Source organism: Xenopus tropicalis, chromosome 2 (genome assembly GCF_000004195.4).
Source record: "Xenopus tropicalis strain Nigerian chromosome 2, UCB_Xtro_10.0, whole genome shotgun sequence".
NCBI classification, from domain to species: Eukaryota; Metazoa; Chordata; class Amphibia; order Anura; family Pipidae; genus Xenopus; species Xenopus tropicalis.
The window spans coordinates 130,109,765-130,135,904 of record NC_030678.2 but is presented as its reverse complement, the minus strand read 5'-3'; the positions used below and the strand labels follow the sequence as shown (position 1 = coordinate 130,135,904).

Below are 26,140 nucleotides of genomic sequence, written 5' to 3'. Positions count from 1 at the left end.
CTAAAGGGGGCAAGGGCTTTGGTGCTTTTAACTTATCTATGTGAAAAAAAAAGATTCCCCACTATATGTACTTGCAAAGAGTAATCATGTTCCCTTGCAAGTGCCTTTTCTCCAGAGACAATAACCCCAAGCCATGTCTTTCATTCCTTTTACCAGTCTAGTTGCATGTCTCTGCACTCTAATTCACTTAAAGACTGAGGTCAAAAATGCCACTGCATACTCAAGGTAAGGCCTTACCAAGGATCTATAAAGAGGCAAAATAATGCCTTCATTCCTCAAGTTCATGCATTTTTAATGCAAGACAGTACTTTATTTTCTTTAGTAGACACTGACTAACTGCAATACAGAAAGGACAGCTCCCAGCTTAACGCCATTTATTTCATGAATACTCCTCAGTGTTCCCAACCACAAATATAATGATTCTAACAGGGAAGATGGGCAACAGCTCCATTCTCCATTAAAATGTGTTTTATTGATTATGCCTAAAAATTACATTGCTTTTTGGCCAAAGCTTTAGTTGAGAAGTACTGCCTGACAATGTTTAGAGGTCAAACTTTTTATCCTCAGATAAATGCTGGCCAAGAATAATCCCCTACATTTTCCTCAGGCATTGTGACTTAATTTCCCCAGTCACTGCTATTATTAGCATAAAACTGCACCAGCCCGGGGTACTTTTCAGCAAGCACCATGGAGCGATCTTCTTCCTTCTTTAGTTTAATTTAAAACAACTGTAAAGTGTTCAAAACTCTGCTCAGCAATGTTATTGTTATATGGGAGGGTTTAAACTGAGCTGCTGCATTTTTTGAAGAAGAGGATCACAGAAATAAGAATTACGGCTTAAAATTTACTCTATGGGATATATTTCGGAGATTCCCAGATAAGTAGTTTCATGACAATGTATCCCATGCCTCTATTTTAAATTAAAAGCGTAAAATATATCTTTCAGGTATCATACAGCTACAGAGAGTAAGTCAAATCTTATTAAAGACCATAGATCCAGATGCTTATATATTTTGTAATTCACAATCCATTTTAGTAATACTGTCTATCAGCTATTAGATAGTTAGACAGTTTCCTTGGAAGAAAATGTCATGGTTAAATAAAATACCAATATGTGAATACTGGGGTGGGGGGCATTTACTAACATTTGATTTTTTTTTCCACAATTTCATGGGTGGAACATTTGCGCCAAAATACGACTTTTCACAGAGAAAATCTGTCCTGCCCCTCTTTCCACTGCACCATACAAAAAAATCACTAATTGCTGTATACAATTAAAACCAGGCCATTTGAGAAATGAGTTTATTCAAAGTGGGACCACTGAGTGATTTTTTTGTACTTTTCATTACTAATTTTCAATAAATGGTATTGCTCTAAAATCTGGTTAGGGTTTTAGCTATAATCATTTTCAATCAGATTGTAAGCTCTACGGGGCAGGGACCTCCTTCCTACTGTGTCTCATACCACATGGCACTTATATATATATATATATATATATGTATTTCTTGTATTTATTTATTATATCACTCGTCCTCCCTGTGTGTAATTTTGTATTCTGTAAGACCGTACAGCGCTGCGTACCCTTGTGGCGCTTTATAAATAAAGTTATACATACATACATACAAATAAAATGAGACCTTTAACAAGGCTGGTCAATCAAAGTGGCAGGGTGCAAACATGGCGGTTTGACATGTTCTTTAAGTTTTCCTCCCTTAAACTGCACTTTGCAAATAGGGCCCAATGAGTGCCAGAGGTTGAAGTGTTCAAGAGGCAGCAAACTGAGTTTAGCTTAGCATTTATATTCTTGGAAACATAAGCCATTAAAGGAAATAAGCAATAAAGGAAACAAAAATATTCGTTGCATTAAAGCAAAGAAGCCTTATATAATCAGTTAAAAAGAGATGAAAATTATAACTAACCTTCTACAGCTGTAATGGAGTCAAACAGAAGCAGGTGGGCAAAGAGCAGAACAATGAAGAATATAAAAAGAGAAGACTTATTAGTTATGCAGCAGAAGAAGACATGCAGTGGGTCCACAATGTTAAGCTAACTCTTAAAAAACACACAAAAAATAACAAGTTTGTTTTTCCCTTAATTTAGATAATTTAGAGAATGAATGCGTTAAATAAACTTTTATTAAACATTCACATATTTATATATTGGTCCCAAGCAATACACGACTTCTCTCTTTGTAGTGCCTCCTCCTAGATACCAAATATTTATATAAAACCCACTCACTTTAGGGCAGTGAAAGGCAGCGACTTACATTCTTGCCAGTGGGTTGGCATTGTGGGGAGATTAGTTGCCTGCGGCAACGAAGATGTGTCGCAGGGCGACTAATCTCCCCATCTGTTACTGCCCTTAAGCAGTGGCTAAACGCACAGCAGAACTGCACTGCAAACCTTTTTTTTGTTCACTGTAGCAACAGACTTAGTCCTGGGTGGAAACAGGATTCGCAAGTGCACTGATAAAAGCTATCTGCAGTTAACACTAATTCTTATGGCTACTTGCATCTTCATTTATTCATCAGGCCAGTGATCCAATATAAAAAAAAGCATGACTTTAAGCAGTGGGCTACTACAGTATGTTCATGCTTTAAGGAGGATAATGCACATAACAAAAACATGTAAAACTACAACTGACCATTTATATAGTTTTGAAAATTAAGGTTTCAGTAAAGAAAAAAAGGTAATAAAGGTCCTAGGAAAATAGTGCCAAGAGTGCAAATTTTTATTAAAAGAAAATAAAATGTTTTTGCTGTCAAGATGTGTTTAGATTTCATATATTTATAAAGGCTCAATTGTACTCAATGGTACTGAATATACTGCCTCACCTAAGCTTTCTTATCTTGTACACTGCCATATCAATGCTGCTGTGCAGTAAAGTGTAATGTACCGTTCAAATAAACGGCCACATATACTGCTTTGTCTTTCACAAATACCAGAAGTAGAGGTGGCCATACATGCTACAATTATGATCTTTCCCACAACCATTGGTCTTAGGAAAGATCATTTGTCCACTCTACTAACGTTAAGAGCTGCATCATCAGATATGCACTTAAAAACAAAGGAATTCTTTTCCTCTATTTGACGATCTAGCATTAACATTATGATGTTCGGGCACCTTCAAAGGCGCCCAATTAAAATTTTCAGTCCTGCCCAAACATTAACACGACCAATATCTAAGGCTTTTACCAATATCGGTTGCCTTGTCTCCCACCATATACGAACCAATTATTCTATAAAACTTTTTTCATGCGATAATATTATTGTCTGTATGGCCACCTTTAGACTTCACAAAAACATATAAAATCCAGATTAACTACACTTTTCACACAGTGTGGAATTTCGTCCTAAAACAAGTGCGCATTTGGGGGCTGAGATCTATTTTACATGTACAATGACAGGTTAATGTATTTTATGTGTATAGCTGCTTTTTGATCTAAACATAATTCATACATTTTTCATAAAAAGTTTTTAAGAACACATTTGTCAAACATGACACCTGTGGCGGAACACGCTCGACTGCTTTAGGCTGTGGTAACAATGTTTTTCTCCCTTTCCTAAAACTTTGACAGCACTGATCTAGACAAAGGGAGCACATGATGCATTAGAGTTGATCCCCCCCCCCCACAACCAGTGGCTCGGGGGCAACATGTTGCTCACCACCTCCTTTGATGTTGCTCTCAGTGGCCTCAAAGCAGGTCTTCATTCCTGGATTTCTAACTTGGAGGCCAGTGTTGGAGGCATAAAGACCGTGGGTACTACCAAACTGTCAATCCACATAGGGGCTACAAAATAAACAATTACTGCCCTTTTTTATTCACCCCAGAAACTTTTTTCGTGCTTGTGTGGCTCCCCAACTTCTTTTACATTTAAATTTTGCTCACGGGTTAAAAAGGTTGAGGACCCCTGTATCAGTTATATTTATTTATTTTACTTCTAATACGATGATGGTTTTATTAAATTTAGTTTTTATGATCATTCCCCTTTAATGAGTGCTAGCATTATTTCTATGTTTACTTCATTAGACAGGTGTAAATACTAGCGTATGCATTACAAGACATGTATTGTTGCCTATCAGTTTGCCTGGTCAGTTTACTTGTTAAGAGTAAGATCCATTGCACATTTAACCTACTGAGTTCAAGCTCTGTGTAATTTTCTTTCTGTAAAATCTTTATATGGCAGTGGATGTTGTGACTGCAGACTTGCAGTGTAGGAAATATAATAGATTTCACCTTGGAAAAGAAATAATTTTGTTTATCCTGTATACTGAAAATCTGAGTCTCTAGGTCTGTTAAACTGATAAGTATTAGTAATCTTCGGAATACTGCCTCAAAGAAATATTGATACAGACTGTATATAGCACGTTTTTAAATTGTTAAACCTCAAATAATTTACCATGAAACGTAAAAAGGAGTATATGTTTAGTAATCAGAAAAAAGGATTATTCACCTGAAATTAACTATTTATTCATATAAATATTTTAATTTTGGTGAAAACTTCATTTTTATTCATATTCCTGGGAGGAATAAAAAAATAAAATACTAATTTGACCCTTAATGTCCAATACAGTGTAGAGTAGTGTACAATACAAAACATACAAAATAACCAGTGTTAACCAGTGTTTTACAAATGAAAAAATTCTAACTAATCCAACTCTGGCAACTTCAGATGGAGTATCTGGTATCTGAGATAACTCCTACAATCCATACACTTAATAATAATTAATAATAATACAGTAAGACATAAAAAATGATTACATTAAAACACCTCTTGCCGATATCTGTATTTTTCTGCTTTTTGCTTATCAGCTAGATCTTTATGCCCAGAAAGCTCATTCAAATGAAGACTGGCCTAAATTGAATTTATGATCTTACATAATATATGTTGTAAAGCAGGGGAGCGGAGGCATTACCAGCAAGGAGTCTTTTTTAATTAAGCTGTCCCACCAAGATAAACTACAACAACTTTACTGACAGAAAGTTGTAGTCCAGTTTAAAATTTAATCAGACAACATTACACAGAAAAATGTGTTTTTTCAATTGATTTAATATTCATAAGTCACACTTTACTTTAAAAAAATGTGTCAAGTAGCTAGAAGTGTGAACGAATGGACTTGTCTTTGGGCATTTATTAACGTTTGGTGACCACTGTTAAAGAGCTCTTTCGATGGATTAAAAAAGGGTTACGCCATCTCTCATAGATAGGTAACTACAGTCATGCATAAAGGAAGTACAGATATGGGACCACAATGCTGGGAACCTGGGGTTTCTGGATAAGGTATCTTTCTGCAAATTGGATCTCTTAATTCTGCTTAAAAATAATTTAAATATTAATTACACACCTAGGCAAATACCAGGAATTCTGAAAAAAATGTGCTCGACACTGCAGATATATTGGTTACAGTACCAGAAGACATGTTTCTCAAAAACCAAACAAGTCAAAAGGGTTGAGGAGACCGCCTCATATGTATGCAAATAAGTCAAAAGGGATTCTGGGAACAAATTCCTTAAGGCTCTTAGAAAAATCCCATTTACATGGGTATATTTGTTCCCAGAATTCCTTTTGACTTATTTGCATACGTATGAGGCGGTCTCCTCAACCCTTTAGACTTGTTTGTGAATCCCCACTCCTGGCTCTGCCTAAGCTGATCAGAAAACCCTGTACTACACTGATGAGCCCCAAGAAGGGCGAAACCAGTCTGTAGTTAGGAATCTGATCAGCTATTATCCTGGCTTCTGCTTTAAAAACCCAGTGGGTGTGCTTTAGCCTATAGGATAAACCCATGTAAATGGGATTTTTCAAAAACCAAAGAAAGCATTTTACGAGAAGAAATGCATAATGACCAAGATGTTATGGCTTGGGGAAGCTCTGCTGCATCAGGACTCTCTACTTAACATCCTCACTTTGTGGATATTAGACCATTTGTCAAAAGACGCTTAACTAATGTATGACAGTAAACACTTCAATAAATTGTAGAGAGAGAGAGAGAGAGAGAGAGAAATATAGAGAAAGAGAGAGAATGCTGTGGGGGGATTAAAAAAAGTTCAATCTTTTAAAAAAAAAAGTCTTGCATTCAAGAAACCCCATAAACATTGAAAATCTGCATGGAAGAGCACCCCATTCAATGCCAGATACTGGTAAAAAAAAATATGAAATGGCTACCCAAAGTTGTTTCTACCAAAGGTGGCAATACAGGTATGGGATCCCTTATCCAGAAACCCATTATCCAGAAAGCTCCGAATTACGGAAAGCCTGTCTCCCATAGACTCCATTTTAATCACATAATTCAGAATTTTAAAACTGATTTCCTTTTTCTCTGTAATAATAAAACAGTACCTTGTAATTGATCCCAACTAAGATATAAATAATCCTTATTAGATGCAAAACAATCCTATTGGGTTTAATTAATGTTTTATTGATTTTTTTAGTAGACTTAAGGTATGGAGATCCAAATTACGGAAAGACCCCTTATCCGGAATAACCTTGGTCCCAAGCATTCTGGATAACGGATCCTATACCTGTACCAGGTATTAAGATATTAGAGCCAAGAATACAGTACAGTACAGTACTTTATTAACAAAAGGAAATTGCATATCTGTTATTTTTGGTTGATTAAATGATAGCAAAGTAAACATTTCCTTGGTTTTTGGTTTAGATACATCACCTTTATTTTTACATAATCAAATATTACTTAATATGTTTAGTAAGAGGAAAAAAAAACATTAGACTAGCTAGGTAGGAAGTAGTAATATCAAAACATGCTTTCAATCACTTAATGATGTAGCAATTTGAAAGAAAACATACATCATAGAATATGTTAAACCCTTTAGATTAAAGGTATAGCAACCATTTATATAGGACATTGCCCCCCTCACACATCCTCTAAATCAGTGCTGTCCAACTTCTACGGTGCCGAGGTCCGGAATTTCTCTAGCATACATGGTGGAGGGCCGCTAATGGAAGCCAGGTTTGACCACTCCCCTTTTTGAAACCACACCCACTTCAAACCACACCTATTTTATCACAATGGTGGTAGCACAGCAAAATCCCAAATGCTTGGTCCTTACTGTGGGGATATCAACCATCATTCATATGTGAAAGAATTATGTCATATTAAGATATACCCTTAAATTCCATATGCCTCCTCCTCCCCTGTGGATAGCAGAGCAACCCCCAGTACATAATTACACACCTTTGGGACCATTTAATGGCTATTTCCAACTGCTAACAAACTCCCACAACAAATCCCTGCCAGGTTCACCTCCCACAAGCAGCATAGGGCAAGCAGAGTATGGCACACACAGGCAGCACTCTGCCTGTCCTATGCTGTCTGTGTGTGCCATACTCTGCCTGTCCTACCCTGCCTGTGTGTGCCATACTCTGCCTTCCCTATGCTGCCTCTGTGTGCCATACTCTGCCTGCCCTACCCTGCCTGTGTGTGCCATACTCTGCCTGCCCTACCCTTCCTGTGTGTGCCATACCCTCCCTGACCTATGCTGCCTGTGTGTGCCATACTCTACCTGCCCTATGCTGGCTGTATGTGCCATACTCTGCCTACAGTACCTATGTCTGAGGTGTGAAGAAGTGAACAATGGGAGTGATTACAGTCTGAGCCTGAGGCGTGAACACTGCAGGGGGTGAACAATGCAGGTATTAAAAGGTGTGAAAAACACAGGGGATTACATTTTTAAACAATACAGAGGGATTACAGCCTGAATCTGAGGTGAGAACCATGCAGGGGGCCAGTTAATCTCAGTACTGATACCATTTAATGCTTACTCAAAGGTAAGCCATCAAAGCAGCCAGACAGGTGGGGGGCCACACAGAGGGGGGCCCGCGGGCCGCCAGTTGGACAGCACTGCTCTAAATGTTCATAAAATCTTCAAAATTAAATTTTGTGTAAAGACTTTAGATTTGTATTGTTACATGTTACATCATAAGCATTATCAATATCAGGCATCTGTATAATGTGATCCTAATGTTTCACTAATTGCTTCTATCACTGATCTATTGTGTAACATTCCACACAAGATATGGCTCTTGATATTTATCTTAATTTTGAGAACAGCAAACACAGCTTAACACATAACTGTATAGATGGGTTGACAAATATACTTTCAGAACTACTGTACTTGTGGTTTTACATACAAAGGAGGTGCAGGCAAACAAAATTAACATTTTGAATATATCAAATGAAAACTCTGTTCCCATGGAACAAATATAGAGCTAGACTTTGTTGTAGTTTATAATATCAAACAATGATAAAGCTGAGAGTGGGGTAGGGTACATGTAGATTAACATGCTTTTTGCATGTTGCTGGTCCTTGCACTTAAACCAGTGTTACAAACCAATGTTACGACATTGCTCTGAAAATGCTATGGGCAAAATCAGGGGGTATTTCATACTGAATTTATGACTGTATGATTAAGTTTTTGTTTAGTTCTAACTGACCACACGTAAGTGATGGCAGACATGTTGCCTACTACTGTACATGTAACACAAGGGGTGTTGGAGTTGATAATCAAGGCTGGGACCATACAACTAAAGTGTTGCCTCATGCCATTGCACCTATGTGTCGGAGGCATGCAGATTTATTCTCTTGATGTGGTAATATACTCAACCTTGCCTTGCCATCGCACTAGTATCTCCACCACTATCTGCATGCCAGGAGCTATATCGACAAAAACATTTAATTCTCTCCTTTCTTGGTGTTAGATTGGTGCTTTCTTTAATTCTATAGACTTAGAAGCAAGATATTTGCCCTGTTTTTCCTATGCTACAATGGATTCTGGTAAGAACTACCCACCTTTTCTCTGACAAGAAAATGTATTTTCGAGTTGGAAAAACAATTCTTTATCTTCATATCCCTCTTCTTTTGCAGTTAACCAAAAACAGCTTTCAGTCATTTCATTAGGTGTTATCTAAAATTAAATAAGCAGTGTTATAATGTACATTTGAAATCTACATAATTTAAATAAAATTAGAACTCTATCCTTAATTGCCAATCTTGTTAGTAAACTATGGACTTTAGTAATCACTCACCACCTTATTTAGACTGACACAAAAGCAGATGCTCTAGATATGCAGTAAAATGCTTCCCTCAAAACACTATAACTGAATAAAACATATCCGTTCAGCTAAATCTCTGAACCACCACAATAAAGGCTACACAATCAAAACTTGGAAACTATATAAAAAAAACTCGCAAGTTGGAGTTTAGGGAGTGGCATAAAATGCTTATCCTGGAGTCTCCTGCCTATGTCAGTTCCAAGCGCACTCACCTTATGCTGCACGTGTTCGCACAGGTGCGCGCCGCTCCGGCGCAGGTATGCGGCGGTGCGGTCGCGAAGTCAGAAGAACACCGCGCACGGGCGCGAGACTATATGCACGCCGCGTGCAAGCATACGACTATACGCACGCCGTGCACGGGCACGCGACTAAACACACACCGCAACTGACGCTGTGCACATGCGCTTGTGGATTTAAGGACGCCAAGGCCTAGACACTTTGCGAAGTGATCGTTTGCCTGCTATCGACTCTGAGCGTTCCTGTACTTCTGATTGATCCTTGGACTTCTGATTCGGCTTGTTTCCTGACTACTCTTCGGTTATCCTATTTGGCTTGACTCTGACTCTGATTACTGGTTTTGACCCCAGCCTATTTTGACCCCAGCCTATTTTGACCCTCTCTTCGGCTTTTGGTGCCTACATCAAGTATCTACCTACGACTTACTAATTCCTGCTCACAGTTACTACGGCACTTCTGCTATTCTTCAGCTGGGCCTGTTACTGTTACCACATCCAGTGTTCGGGTCCAGTGGGAAGCGCAGGAGAGGCTAGTATTCATCAGACTACCGTGATATATGACAGCCTAATGCAATAAAAATATTTTCTTGGTGACTTCTTTAATTTATAAACAGGAAATAGGTTAACTCGTATATAGTGTACACAATTACTTGTACCAAACCCCCAAAACATGAAATGATGTAAATATATTTAAAGTAGTCCTCTGAGCACTTTCACAATTTACATAAATCTTCTGTTAAAAGTGTTTCTGAGATATTTGCAGTTTTAGACAGTTTTCTACTGCTTGGGGTTCAACAGTTTTCTTTAAAGGGTGTCAGCGAATGTGTATGCACTTTCTGAAGTCATTAAGCCCTTGCTGACTCCCAGTTAAGCCCAAATCCTTGTATTAACAGTCTTAAAAACATTAACATTAGAAAGTCAATGTAAACTGCAAAAGTGCTCAAAGATGCACCCTGCTTAAGTTTACATTCATTTGTTTTTTGTGCATAGATCCCCTGCACTTTTGTTGCTATACTAATAATTGATAGTCTGTCTCTGTAATAAAATAAATGAGCAATTAAGTATAAACAGTGTGTTATATAAAATCTTGATTTCAAAACTTGTGCTCTAAAACCTTTGGAAAGGGAAGAAAATGTTAAGATGCAGTCAAAGCTATTAGAGCACATACACTGCAACAATATTTTCCTTCTATTTTTACAGCTGAATTAATGCTACATTAAACCTGCCAAAAATCAATAAGAGGCATAATGTACAATTCTAAACATAGTGTTCACATACCTAACACTGTGATATTTAAAATCCCATTTTCTGGTAGTGCATAAGCATTCTTTAGCAGTTACCAATTCTTATAGCTAGCAGACTTGACTTTTGAAAACAACATTGCTTATGACAAATGTCTGCTGTCAAAGAGAAATTCTAATCTGCTTAAGGCGGTGTTGATAAAAGACTTTGTTAGTTAAAGGTGTAGGGGTGTCTATGCTGAATTTGAAGCAGCAAACACATCTAATTTATATTTTAACCTCCTTCTCGCTCTAAAAAATTGTTTATGTCTAATTATACATTACAAATGATAACAGCATGCTTGTGTATGATGGTAGAGTGACAGACACAATGTATGAAAACCATATGGAAATACTGTACAAAACCCTTCTGGCATTTACAAACAATAAAAAAAAAATCATTTAAGGTGAGATTAGTATTTGTACCAAAAATGCTTTCTTCATATTCTTTCAGTTTTAAACTGATTTTTTTTTCTTTGCAAATTGGCATTGAGTTTGGCATTCGCGCACAATATACCATATTTACCACATTCCATTAGGTCTCACCATGTGGACAGGATTCCACAAGAAAACTTGTGTTTACAGGGAATGTGTATTTTTATTATGTGACTTTATAATGTCCACATATAGCAACAATTAAAATGCAAAATAACCAAACCAATGAAAATCCTTCAAAGGAAGGGAATAAGGAGAAAAATGCATGCTTTGTGTATCAACCAAAATGCCAAGGATACATACAGATTGTATATATTGTTAACAATACAATCATTTTGTATTTAGGAGAGTTTAGACACACAGTTAAATACTGGTGTGTAATGTTTACTTAGCAGCAAATACACTTACAATATGCATCAGTATGTATTCTGTACTTAAGTCAAACTACAGTAATTCTTATGCACAAGTGTTACTGTAACAGTGAATATGGCAGGCTGCATGCAATACACGTGAAATTAAGTCCAGATGCTATATATATATATATATATATATATACAGAAAAGAACAGAGCACACCCTAATAGTAATCAAATGCCCCAGGTGCTTGCAAAAACCATGTATATAGCAAGACAATGAGCCGCACACGCAGGGACTTTGTTAGAAAACAAAAAATTTTTTAATGAAAACAATCCAACGTTTCGAGCACCAACTGTGCTTATATAACACTGCATTCTTAAAAAGGCAAGGGTATTTTCCTGCATGTATTTTATTTGGAACTCAAATTGTTTAAAAAAAAAAAATGAAATCATGGCAGTTCTTCATAACACACATGAAGTAAAAATGTAAAATTACCTTTTGCCAGTTCAGTCTTTTCATCACAACCTCTGGTTTGAATTCTTTTTTAGGTTTCAAGCCAAATGGAAGACTTTGCATAGGAGGAAAAAGCTTTCCATTACCAAACCCAGGTGGAGGGGGTGCTGGAGGTGCACTTCCAAACAATGGAGGTGGCGGAGGGGGAGGTGGTGGCGGTGGTGGTGGCACAAGTCCACATGGTGGAACTGGTGGAGGTTTAGGAACGATGGAAGATGTCTTATTACTTGCAGCATCTCCTGGCACAGACCCTGGTACAACAATTGCTGCCCCATACTAAAAGAAAACATTGTTCAATATTCAATTATTCATTTTAAGTCTTCAAGAAATACTGTAAGCATTTTCACCTAAGCAGTAGCAGACTATTAAAGAACTGACAGACTGAGTAGAACACTTATAAACAATTTAAACAATAAGTCTCAAGAGAGCATTCTTTGAAAACTGTAAAAAGCAGTCATTTAAAGAAAATGTTGTATAACAGTGTTCAACGCATTTCATTTTAAAGCCCTCTTTGTCAAACTAGTAAATAATTTTTAGCATAGCTCTACCAAGGTAAAGGTGCCACAAACTGCTAACATAAAGAGGCACATACATCTATAATGAAAACAAATGAAGTAATACATAGGGTTCAGTGTAGAGAATCCCTTATGGCATACAAAATGTTAAAAATGTTGTGTGAAAATGCCACTAATTTGCCCGGTAATAACCCCATGTGCCAATGCACTTGGATCATATACAGAAATGAATAAAGATGTAGCTCACAGCCTATCACAGAGAGCACTGTTTAATAGGGCTAACTAATGTAAGCTTGTGTGGCACAACAGCTCTCCCAAGTGTATCAGTAATAAAACAAATAGTTAACACTATACATGGAAGGTGATTTAATCATTCAGAGGTTTCAGCAACATGATACAGATGATATATATTTTTTTTTTTTTGCAAAACCTGATAATATGTGTCACACAATGCTAAAATGCACCATAAAACCCTAATCTATCTGTACATAAAAGCATTACAGAGGTTAGTGTTATGTCCTGTATCTAAAATGAGTTCTGATCTGCTTCAAAAAGAGGGTTATTTAGCAGTAAGTTAGTGAGAGGGGTTACAAAGCAAAACCCTGCAGTCTCACTCCTTCACCGTTGCTGTTATTGCTGCTGTATGGCAACTTTTTTTTTATAGCAAAGTATGTGTATCAGTTTCAAAATGCCAGTAGTATAAAACCTTTCTTAAGATGGTCTTAGCAATGTACAGGTTTTTATCTCATTGGGAAGACCATCTTAAGAAAGGTCTCATTTACTTCACCATTCATAATTAAAATACCTTTTCCCTTATATTCATTAAAGCTGCACTGAGAAACAATGATTATGACAAGTTATGTGTGATATGGATTTCTTCCAGCCATAACTTTCGGATTCACTTATAACATAAGAATACCTTCCAAGTCACTTCCTCTGAATTTTGCATCTGTAACTGTTAAACTTGCCAAATTACAGATCTACTTTGAAAATCACAGGTTTTGTCATGTTTCAATCTGTTTACTTTTTTTAAATTGAAAAATTATCAGAAACATTCTATTTCAGCTGCAGGTTATCTTTCGCTGCAGGCTACCAAGTGCTGAAGGTTTAACAAAATAAATAGCTGAAGGAATAATTTCCTGTACTCAGACAAAGATCAGTGATGAATGCCAAATCTTAAAGCTGAAGATTTCCTACCCTATGTGGTTAATTGCTTACGATAAATGTCACACTAAGCTCAAAATACAATTGAAATACATTTAACAAACAAGAGACAGAAGCAAATGGATCATACGGATACATTGCTAATTAATAGCTTGTATTAAATCTTTAAGTGGATACAAAAATATAAGCAAAAGTAAACAAAGGACACAGGGGGCTGAAAAAAACAGCAACCCCCATCCTTATCTGACAGGTATTAAGTGGAATTTGTTTCAACAGTCATGTTCTTATATTCAATAGATTCATTTAACATGGTCCATTACCTGGGATTTAAAAGCCTGTAATTCTGCTTGAAGTTCATTGATTTTTTCTTCATTTTTCTGCAGTTGGGACTGGGCCTCTTGACGAATTGTAAATTCTTCTTCATACTAAAAAAAAAAAAAAAAAAAAATCATTTTATACCCTGATTTCATTAAAGCCAATTTATTCTCCTTTAACCTGTCAATTTTGTATTTTAGACCCTCAAAAGTTTAACTACAGTTCCCAAAACCTTGGAATTTCAAATGAGGCTGCTGGGTTTTGTTAATCAAAACAGTCCCTGGACAAAAGGCTTGATTGAACTGATTAAAAGCAATAAAAGAACAGCATTTCTATACCAATGAAAACCTGGTTAATGGTGTAGGCAAAATATAGGGTTTGATCCTGAAAGATGTATATCAGAATCTAAATGTTACAACCATGTGTGCAATAGCATTAGGAACAACCATGCAGTTTTGTAGAAGGCAAATTAAATGGGCAAAATGCAAAGCAAGATAATGCCTTGTATATTACAGACCTCACATAATAAAAAAAAAATTGGTTACATGGAGTTCTGTTGCTAGGGGAAAATTTAGCACTCAAACGGCATAAACTGTTAAAAATCCCTTTCTACAACAGTTAATGAGAATAACTGGGCTTTTAGCACACAAAATAACCCACCACTTGCATGTCCACCATTAATATTAATAATGTAGTGTATCAGACCAGTGACCACTAAAAGTACTGTCAATACGACCCAAAAGCAAAACAGGATTTCTCTTGCTTGGGTGTTATCCTCATGTCTACCACTAGGTGGTACATTTAGCAATGCAAAAATTTTTTAACACCTTCTGTACTACAATGCTGACATTTTCTCCAGCCTTCAGGAAACCTGCTTTTTGGAAAGGTAAGGTGTCAGAATTCATTACTTTTCATTGTATTTAATGTATTTGTGGTGCCACTATGTATACCCCTGGCAGTAAATTATATTTAGGATCGGAGGTTATTGCTCAATGTACTATTATTTACAGCTACATTCTGTGTGTATATATAAATCTATATCCTTTACTGTACAAGCTAATTCAGGCTAATGGTACATGGGGAAGTTTCCCACAGTGTATTTTAGCTGCCAGAGAGAGATACCTGAAGCCACTCTTCATTACAAGGAGGCAGTATAGTCAGTTTTTCCTGTGTACCCACTCACTAAAATTCATGACAGTACCAGCAGTGCTATTTGCCCATGGATGCTTCAGGCCAAGGAATCCTTCAGCAGAGGTGAAGGAGCTGCTGTCTGCTGTCACTGAGATGGCTGCCTACACACCAATATTACAATTTAAAAAAATACATTTGTTGTTTCAAGAATAACATTTTAAATGGTAAAATGAATTATACCATAACAATCATGACAGTATCCTATAAAAGAGGTCTCAAAATGAAAACCGCTGGTCTGAAGCGTAAAAGTTATATGCAATTACCTGTACTACAATAAATATTTAATCATAAAAATGAACATAGCAAGAACAAAATATGGAATGAAAGCAAAATGTATTAAATTGTTCTAAAGTGTTTGAGACATTATTTCATTAAGTTTTGTTGTATTTTATATACTTTAGCATGCAATCGTGAGGTTTGTTATTGCAGTCATGGATGCACTTAAAAGCGCCAGGCCCAAAGTCACTCGAATATGGGAAGAAAGACTCTGTACAGGTATCGGACCCCTTATCCGTAAACCTAATATCCAGAAAGTTCCGAATTACTGAAAGGACATCTCCCATAGGCTCCATTTTAATTAAATAATTCACATTTTTAAAAATGGGTTCCTTTTTCTCTGTAATAATAAAACAGTACCTTGTACTTGATCCCAACTAAGATACTGTATAATTAATCCTTATTGGAGCCAAAACAATTCTATTGGGTTTAATTACATCTTTTAGCAGAATTAAGGTAGGAGATCTGAATTGCAGAAAGACCCCTTATCCGGAAATCCCCAGGTCCCAAGCATTCTGATAATGGGTCCCATACTTGTACAAGTGACACTGCACAATAGCAGAACTAGTTAAGTAAAGAAACATAATTTTCAAGGACCACCAGTTTCCTGGCATCTACTGTACAGTTTGCTAACATCTACCATATTTCCAGACACAGTCATAAAGCCAAAAAAAAAAACCCAGCATAAGCCTTATACAGCATGTCTTTCTATGGCAGTCTGAATCATGCAACTATATTTAATCAAACACAAAAGAAAGAAGCATTGCAAAAAAAAAATAAATCTCTAATAATGAAGAGATTCTGCTGCTTTACTGATTCTCTGGTGAGAAAAGAAATATCCTGCGGAGTTTAGAAGATTCATGGGAATTGAAAAAACTGCAAAAGACAAAGAACACACACTGTGCTTATTTCGTAGGACTAAACCAAACAGGCAATGGCTCGTAATATCTGATTGGTAATAGGTACAGATTTGGAGGCATGTTGGCTTGTAGATTTATTTATTTATTTTAAATTATCATTCCTACTTAAACTATTTCCAGAAAATATGTGTGTCTTACCATATCAGTAAAGTACAATAAAATGCTTTCCCTCAGTTAGGTAAACAATCAAGTATACCACACTGGGGAAGTTCCTTTGTCTGCAATTTAAACATGACAAAGTGCCTCATTGCTTCAATTGAAGCACTGATATTATCAATAAACAGAATCGGATTTTGAAGTCATGAAATATACTGGATTGCAGTGCATCACATACCAACCCAACTTTTCATTTAGTTTAGGGATTACCAATTTAGAATACACTTATGATCCACTGGTGTTAAATGAAGCTGTTTAAGGATTCATACAAGGTTCATTTAAAACACAGATCAATGGAAGATGTTTAAAAATTTTAGGTATGCAAGTGTTCTTTCTGTGTTTAATAAATGTTGCATGGAATTTCACATAATAAGCTTTTACAGTAGCCACCCTGCATTGATGAGCCAGTACATGATGAAAGCAGGCTGCAGATGTTTTGTAATCAGTCATTTTAGCCAGGCAACTTCTTATCAAGCTCCCTTTTATCTGGTATGGTACCCATGAATTTGAGGAAAGCTGAGATAATTCCAAGATCTCAGCCTGAAAAGTATAGGCCTGAAAATTTGGCATATGTTGAGAGTAGCAGTAGATGTGATGTAATTGGATTTTGCCAAACCTTTTAATACAGTGCCGCATAAACATTTATCTGTTTAAACTAAGGTCATTTGGCCTTGGCGATGCTGTTTGCACATGGATAGAAAACTGACTAAGGATCCTGTCAAGGATTCATTCTCTGCTTGAAAGTTCCTAAAGGAATGCCACAAAGTTCTATATCGGGTCCAATTTAATTTAATGTGTTAATTATTTCAATTGGGGGAGAGAATTGCGAGCAATGTATTTATGTTTGCCAAAGACACAACACTCTGCAGGTCAATTGATTTAACCCAGCATGTGTCATACTTGCAAAGAGATCTGGACAAAACGTCAATCTGGGCAACTAAATGGCAGGTTAGATTTAATTTTTATAAATATAAAATTAAATCTAACCTGATTGTAAGCTCTACGGGGCAGGGACCTCCTTCCTACTGTGTTTCATACCACATGGCACTTATATATATATACATATATGTATTTATTGTATTTATTTATTATATCACTTGTCCTCCCTGTGTGTAATTTTGTATTCTGTAAGACTGTACAGCGCTGCGTACCCTTGTGGCGCTTTATAAATAAAGTTATACATACATACAAATATAAGGTAATACATTTCATCTGAACCCAGAACTGAATACAAACCATCATTTGCATATGGTATGCATGCAGGAAAAAATGTGCTTAAAACCTTGTGACTTTAGGTTGTGTGATTAAAGGGTTCAAATTTAGTTAGGCCAGGCACCTGAGAAAAGGCCAAAAACTAGGGATGCACCGAATCCAGGATCCGGTTTGGTATTCAAAAGTCGGCCTTTTGTGGCAGGGTTCAGTTTCGGCCGAATCCACGGGCCTTATCGAACTGAAACTGAACCCTAATTAGCATAAGTTAGTATATGCTAATTAGCATTCAGAAAGGGTTAAGTGTGCAGCAAATTTTAACCCTTCCTGATCCTAATTAGTATATGTTAATTAGGATTCCAATTTGGTATTCGGCCAAGTCCTTTGGGGTGGGTTCGGCCAATTCCCAAACCAAATCCTGGACTTGGTGCATCCCTAATTGTAACCATTACAGAGAGAGAGATTTTCCCAAAGCGCAAGTATGATTTATTTACAACTTTTCCATTCTAGTTTGCTAAGGGGGGGTATTTATCATGCTGTATAAAAAGTGTAAAACATTACAGGTGATGTTGCTCATAGCAGCCAATCAGATGCTTTAATTTGGTTTTCTAACTGTTGAAATCTAGATGCTGATTGGTTGCCCTGGGCAAGCAGTTATGCTTCACTCCACTTTTTTACACAGCATGATAAATATACCCCTCAGTAACTATTTCTATAAGTGTAAACCAACAAACCCAAAACCAAAAAGACTTACTTTCTTGCTCATTTCAAAAAACCTTTCTTCAAATTCTTCAGTTTTTGCTTTGTCGATACATACATCTATAAGAAATAAGGAAATCATTAGCAGAAAAAAGGTTCACTAAACTTCAGTATTGCAATGACATCCATAGATATTTGAAATACCAACCAAGAAGGTAGCTAAAATCTACATCTAATCTTTTCCTGTAGGTAAAATCAGGGTCAATGCCGCTTCGATGCAAAACGATCTGGGATATGGATTCTTCAATTATTTTAAAATATTGTGGTCTGAAATAATTAAAAAAAAAAAGACTGAGCAGAAATAGCAAAATGTATTTCAAAATATATTCTGTTAAAAAGTAGGAATTGGTGGGTTTATCATACAGCATCTGTTGTATCATTAAAAAGTTTAAAGGATAAGGATTAAACTTTTCGACCGCATTAATAAAAAGTCCTCCAGTCCATTTACCTGATTGCTAGCTTTTTTTTTACCTTAATGGCCGGTCTATTTCCAGCAGTGTGTGTTTTCATTTATCCCTATACTTTCTTTCTTGTAATATAAATTACTCCAACATGGAGTATTTAACTAAATGCGCATGGGCCAATTTCCTGCTTCCAACTAGATGCAAGCGCAATGTAAATTAATGTGCATTGCGCAACCATGAGAAGAAGAAGACTTATGTAATGCAAAATGGCAGCAATGCTATAGTATATATGAGAATGATATTACTTACTTTGCAAAATAATCATTGCGAATTAGTAGAAGATGCTGAAGAATTGAAAGGAAATATCCTTCTGCATTTGTGTCTCTTACAGAATTCCAAACCATATTGAAGACATCACTAGCATCAGTACTATGATTAAGGAAATTGAACAAACAACATACAACAAACAACAAGACACGATTAAATATGAACAAAATGTAGAAACAGAGCAAAGTAGAACAGAAACACAAGCCAGGCTGCAAGGGAATTGGGGGTTGGTTGAAAACAGGACCACATGTGGATGGTACACGTATGATAATCAAGGGTAAATGTAAAGACTAAGAATAAAAAATCTTAGTAAATTAAAAGGACTGAATCAGACCAGGAAATATTTACATGAGCAAGGAGAATTACCAATCAATATAAAAGTAGGAATACTATATGAATGACAGGAGAGGCAATAAAGGAAGGTATTTTAATACAAAGTTCGCAAACGATTGTTTCCCCCGAATCCACATTTTTCAGGTTTTGGGCATACCCCGAATCCTTTTTAAAAGATTCCAAGATTCCAGATTAAGATAGCATCTAACAAAGATGTCCATTATTCAATAAATTATACATGTTCCATTTTAAAATTGTTACGCAAGGATATTCCATTTCAGATCGTATATCATCAAGACGGTGAGAAAATTCTATCATATCTTCTTCTTTGTGTTCCTCAAACACCCTTAGCTGTATATCCAAAGCGTCATTCTTTACATGCTTTAGTTGCTGTGTACAAACCACAAAAATCAAATATCAGAAAGTGCTTTCTTCATAAAACTATGGGGCATATTCATTACCGTTTGTAAGCCAACATCACCGCCCACAGCAACCAATCAGATCTTTACTTTTGTTTTCTAACTTGTAGGTGACCATTCAAATCTAATTGCTCATTGGATGCTACGGGCAACAGCACCAGTGACATTGGCTTATGCACTATAGTAGATATGCCCCTATTTGTAAATTACCAGCCAAAGAATTCACTCAGCCTATGGTCACCCAGTTTACAAATTTTTAAATAACTTGCTGGTCCTGTGTGCGTGTGTGCCAATGTCATAGCTGTGAGCAATGGATGCTAGTTTAGCTGGTGCTTCAGTTTTCTCCCACATTAAAAAAAACATATATGGGTTCAAAATGAAAAATCCATTAAATGTAAACATTAAATACTTTTAATTATTTCTTATCTGTGATGAGTTTCTAAAACTTGAAGTGGGTAAGCTACTGACAAATGCAAAAGCAAAGAAAAACAACCATACCATGGGAAAGCTGCTTTAGCGAAATGAGGTTTTTCTATACCACTAGGAGTCTAGAGGTTATTTGAAGCACATAGTTTTTATTTAAATGAGATCATGTTATAAAAAGAAAATAAAATAAATTAAGTAGACAGATTTTTTTTCACACCGGTGCATTTGAATTTATATATTAATGCAAAAACCATGACTACAGGGCACTTACTGGCAATATCTCTTTCAATCCACTGCGCATAAATTCATTTCTGATATGAAGCCTGAAGTCCAAATCATCAGGAGAAGTTACAAGAGCATTGATAAGCTGCATACAAGCGACCTACATGAGATAATATAGAGAGACTAAAGTTATAAGGTTATTTGCAATTCTCGGTTCTCTATAGTCTCTGTAACAATTATTTAAAAACAATGGAACTGATTTTTAGCTAAAACAAATATTTGTTTGTTTGTGTGAATAATTTTACCAAATTAGCTAATTTTGCTTTTGTAAAGGATGCTCACAAATCACTGGTCAGAACGTGAAATAATGCCTTTCTGTAATTTTACATTTAAAAGTGACAAAGAGAAACTGCTAAATAAACAGGGAACATACCCTTCAGTATGCTGTAGAACCTAAGAGTAAAAAAATCATTTTGCTCAGCAGCCATTTCTATATATTTTTCATGTGTTTTCCGAAGAAGTTACTGTCAAAGCTTTTCAGCAGAATCAGTCCTCACCTGTAATGAATTGCACTATAAAGGAAATGCAATGGAAGAAAGCAAAATAGTAGAAACTGGCACTGCTAGAAACTGGAAGAAAATAATTCCCAAAGGCACTATAGCTCTACAATTGTCACCTTGAAAGCCAACAGCAATTTTTACATTTTTCTGTTCGCTTTGAATGATCTTTCTCGAAGCACCAAGAACTGCCAGAAAAACCCAATTTATAGCCAAGGTATTTCACATTGTGGTTGCACGAAGGCAAAGCTGGAGTCGCACAATATCGATTATTGTATTTTGAAAAAGTGATACAGTATTTATATACAGCATAGATGAAAGTTAGATCAACACGTTGCAAACTATAAATATGTCCATTACAAGGTTTGGAGAAGATTAAAATAGTTATTACAAAAAATACCCATGGTCTCCTAAGAATCCATTTCAAAATACAATATATGGAATAAATAGCCACAACTTGCAACTTAAGTAGAAAAGTATGTGTTAAAAGTCTTCTTTTACACAAGGAAAAAACCCAGTGGTAGCATGTATTACTCATTGCATTATAGAGAGGCATCCAATATTATATAATAAGCCTTGTGTACATTGTTTGCAACAATTAATTTGTCATTTATTTATTCTTTTAATGTAAAATTGTAAGAAAGCTTTCATTTTATCCAGGCAGGTTGCCACTATGAACTAAGCAGAGGGTTGTGAAATAAGATTGTTATTCAGCAGATACATTTCCTAGGCACAATTATTCACATTTGAAAGAACTCTATACAACCCTCCACATAACGCAAACTGACTGACTGGGCCTCCTAGCTCAGAAGGGATAGCTTTCACCCCAAGCACACAAAAAACACTATAATATAGCCAAGATATAAGCCATATCTGTATTGAAAGCATGGAAAGGAACCAAACCCTAACCAAGAAACATTAGCCAAGGACACAGACCCAAGGCAACTAGCAAACAAATAAAAAAAGCAAGCAGAATTCCCATGGGTAGTTATTTACAACCCTCATCTAGATGATTCAAGGAAATCTTAAGGGAACTGCAACCAATTTTCCAATATATTTCATCTCGACCTGCCGCTAATCTCAAACACACAACCCCCAACCATAAACATCTTATTAAACAGAGGTCCCTGGAAGCTCCAAAAGATGCTGGTACAGTTACCTCCAGTAGAGACACATGATTTTGGACCTGTGCCCAGATATACTGCACAGATTGGGCATGGCTGCTCCTGCCATGAGGCAAGGTGAGAACCTTACCTCTGGTAAGCTGAATTTCCATTTTTTTTTTTAGAAATAACAAAATAGTGCTCTCTGCACTAGCAAAGTTAAGGTTAAGAGGCAGCAGCAGCCCATACCCCATTACCCTATGGAACAGTGACTACAAGGCTTATTCTCCTTGTGATTTATCTAATAATGTGTCTGAATCTGTATATTCCCTCCGACAGTAGTAAATGGTCACTTTACATGTCCCTACCTATTATTCATAGTGCATTTGAATGCATTTGGTAGCCACGTTTTGGGATCAGGACAAGCAAAAGATTCCTTATGTTATTTTCGATTATTTACTTTGTATTTTCACATATATCACTAAACCAAAAAAAAAACTGTATCACAATACAATAAAACAAAAAACATATATTTTTTTCTTTCCTCTTTACTACTACTTATGAGCAATTGCTACCATATACCATATTTTTAATTTCTCTGCTTCAGTGCTCAGATTATCTGTTAAGTTCTCTGTTAATAATATATTAACACACTAGTTGAAAATGTTTGCTTACAAACACTATTGGAACTATTAAAAAGTGAAGATTCACATGTTTATATAAAAAGATGGGTATAAATAATATAAAGAATCTATCCTGCAGGTCTCCATCTAAAAAGACCTAATTAAGGACAATGGGAAGAACAGACAAGAGTAATCTAACCTATCGTTGCAGTGAGAAACAGAAAGGCTACTGTCTATAATGATTCTGCCCTCTCCTCCGTACTACTGGGAAGCTGAGACATACATAAGGACACAGTGTACAAGCATCAAAGAAATGGTAAGTGGTACTAATAATCTTAACAGAGAGTGACTACTGTGTTTGCATCTCTTTGACCTAACTTGGTGACAAGTAAATACTATAAGCCAGCAATCCTCAGCAAACCGTTTCCAAGGTATTTTCTTGGTTTCCTTCCGCTACATCAAAGCAATACCTATGTAACATTATGCCTGTTCTACAGCTTATGTTGTACGTATCAGCATTTCATGGTTTTACCATGATCAGAAACTATTGCATCTGCAGTTAAAGGAATTGTGTGGTCATATCAATTTCTGTTTAAATCATCAGCACCATTTAGGTTATATCCAACTCAACAGCATAATGTAAATGGATAACTTCATAAAATCTAGAGGAAAACCAGGAATTTTTTTTTCTGCTCAGTTCTCTACTTTCGCCCTCCCCGCCCTTTCTCCTGCTCCCCCCTCCCATAAGTATGCATAGGAACTCACTTCCCTGTGTGATCTGAGCTTCCAATAGCTATAACTACAGCAGGAAGCTACCAAGACCAAGCTACATTGGCAGCTGCAATCAGAGGGAGCTTCTAGGGCTCTTTACTTAGGTATAGTAAAGCTTTCTGCAAAATAAATATGGTGATCTAGGAGGCACTAAGAAAGCAAATCTATTTGCAGTAAAATGCCAAAATGACTTTCCTTCTCTCTCAATTTGTAGTCATATTCAGAAAGAAATATTTGAAACATTAGTCTGGGAATGAAAAAGGTCAAATTGATCAGAAACATTTTATTTACATACAGAGGACAAAAAATGCAATAGGCACATGTAAAACATATGCTAAACATATCTGGGGTCCAGATACTTTGGTAATCCCATGCACAATGGGCATCAAATTGTTCAGTGGACCCTTTTTTCTTGGTACCTAATGTTATGTGGGAGATAGTGCTTTAAAGTGGAAGCTTTGAAGTGATTTTTTTAGAATTTTAAGTTTAAAAAAAAGTTTAGAAAAGCATTGGTTTCCTGGGGTATATATATTTTCAAAACTATATGGTTTTCTTGGAGATTTTTGGCTTTGGAATCTAAAGTATGCCATATTCTGCTGTATTGCTTAAAATGTGGTTATTTACTGCTAGGAGTTTTTGATCTATAGAAGCCAGAAATCTCCATAAAACTATACATAGCTGCCATTTTTCCCCCATTTCCCAGGGTGGTACAGCCATGTGACCTGTGCTTTAATAAACTCCAGTCAAACTTTACTGCTGAGCTGCAAGTTTAAGTGATATTACCCCCACTATCCCTTCCATTCTAGCAGCCGATCAGCCCTGTAGATATCATAATAGCTCTTAATAGTAAGGAATTCAAATCCGACTTGCGACTCCAGTTACATGGAAGTAGGAGAAACAATAGGTTTTTGGCTCTTTCTGAAAGTTTAGAATCAGGCACAACGCACTGAGATGGCCGTGTACACACAAATATTACAACTGAAAAAAAAAAAATTGTTGGTTCAAGAATAACATTTTAAATAGTGTATGTAAACAGTGTAATTTAGAAATAAAAAATACACCATAAAATCATGACAGACTCCCTTTAAAACAGTCATGTTTAGTACGTTTGTTGCATATCCTTTGCATGTAATGACCGCTTGAAGTCTGCGATTCATAGACATCCTCAGGTGCTGAGTATCTTTGTTGGCGATTCTCTGCCAAGCCTCTACTGCAGCCATCTTCAACTCCTGCTCATTCTAGGTGCTTGTCCCTTTAAGTTTCCTCTTCAGCATATAGAAGGCAAGCTCAGCTGGATTTAAATAAGGTGACTGACTTAACCAGTCGTGAGTTTTTAATCTTTTTGCTTTGAGAAACACCTGTGTTGCCTTAGCAGTATGTTTGGGATCATTATCTTGTTGCAGAATATGCCCCATCCAATAAGTTTGGCAGCATTTACTGGAACCTGAGCAGATAAGATGTTTCTATACACCACAGAGTTCATTGTGCAACTACCATCAGTAGTTACATTGTCAATGAAGATAAGTGTGGCTGTGGCAGCCATACATACCCAAGCCATAATACTCTCACTACCATGTTTAACAGATAAGCTGGTATACTTTGGATCTTGGGCAGTTCCTTTTCATCTCCACACTTTACTCTTGTCATCACTCTGATACAGGTAAATCTTGGTCTTGTCTGTCCATAACACCTTTATCCAGAATTTAGCAGATTCTTTAAAGTACTTTTTTGCAAACTGTAATCTGGCCCCTTTTGCGGCTAACTAGCGGTTTGCATCTTGCAGTGTAGCCTCTTTTGTTGTCACAGATTTTCTCCTCTTGTTGAACAATGGCAACTATAGACTCCAAATGGTAGAAGCTTATCCCTGCACTAATGAAGCCATGCAACACAAACACCTAAGAAGCCAATTGTCCCAAACATTATGGTGCCCTGGAATTAGGGGGGCTATGTATAAAAAGTCTTGTCATTTCTACATAGGGAAACTGAAATGTATGCAAATAACTTTAGTCTAGAATCAGGTTTAAAAATAAATATTTTTGTATTACCTTTTTCAAGTTGTTTACAGGTCATTGACATGTCGTTAATTTGATCTAGTTGTATTGCTATGACTTTTATTGCACTTATCCTTTAATACATATGCTTATTACCTAATTATTCAGTTTTCGTAAGCCACTGACTTGCCCTTGTAAAATATACAGTAGTTTCCACTCCAGAAATCAATCCCTAAACTACAGCATTTCACTTTTTGTTAGAACACTCTCTGACTCTCCCCCTTAGGCAGATGGCTTTACATTAACATTGCTATCATCAAAGGTATCCCTGTGTCTTTCAAGGTTGCTTTTCCAATTCACTTGCCATTTCTGATTATGTCTAAAAAGAAGATACTTCTTACTTCTGCACTCATTACTATGTATGAATGTCTGCCCCTTCAGTTTCAGCAAGTATAATTTATACTGACACACACTCACGCAGTACTTAATAATGTTCACTAAAACAAGATATCAGATAATATTTTATTCTACCCAATATGAAACTTAAAAAATACATAATCTGCGT

The 26,140-nt window shown here is 36.3% G+C and overlaps 1 protein-coding gene across 5 annotated transcripts in view; it reads right to left on the bottom strand.

Moving 5' to 3' along the window:
• diaph3 (diaphanous related formin 3) overlaps positions 1 to 26,140 on the bottom strand; it is a 261,365-nt gene that overhangs the window by 121,015 nt on the left and 114,210 nt on the right. For 4 of the 5 annotated variants that reach the window (XM_031897113.1, XM_031897115.1, XM_031897116.1 and 1 more), the window contains 9 exons: positions 20,580 to 20,690; positions 19,735 to 19,853; positions 19,113 to 19,229; positions 18,548 to 18,666; positions 18,395 to 18,459; positions 13,894 to 13,998; positions 11,877 to 12,170; positions 8,812 to 8,926; positions 1,920 to 1,928 (listed from right to left, as the gene is read on the bottom strand). In XM_031897113.1, coding sequence (XP_031752973.1) covers positions 1,920 to 1,928; positions 8,812 to 8,926; positions 11,877 to 12,170; positions 13,894 to 13,998; positions 18,395 to 18,459; positions 18,548 to 18,666; positions 19,113 to 19,229; positions 19,735 to 19,853; positions 20,580 to 20,690 — 1,054 coding nt within the window. The remainder of the gene's footprint in view (positions 1 to 1,919; positions 1,929 to 8,811; positions 8,927 to 11,876; positions 12,171 to 13,893; positions 13,999 to 18,394; positions 18,460 to 18,547; positions 18,667 to 19,112; positions 19,230 to 19,734; positions 19,854 to 20,579; positions 20,691 to 26,140) is intronic. The other variant, XM_031897114.1, reaches the window with a different exon arrangement.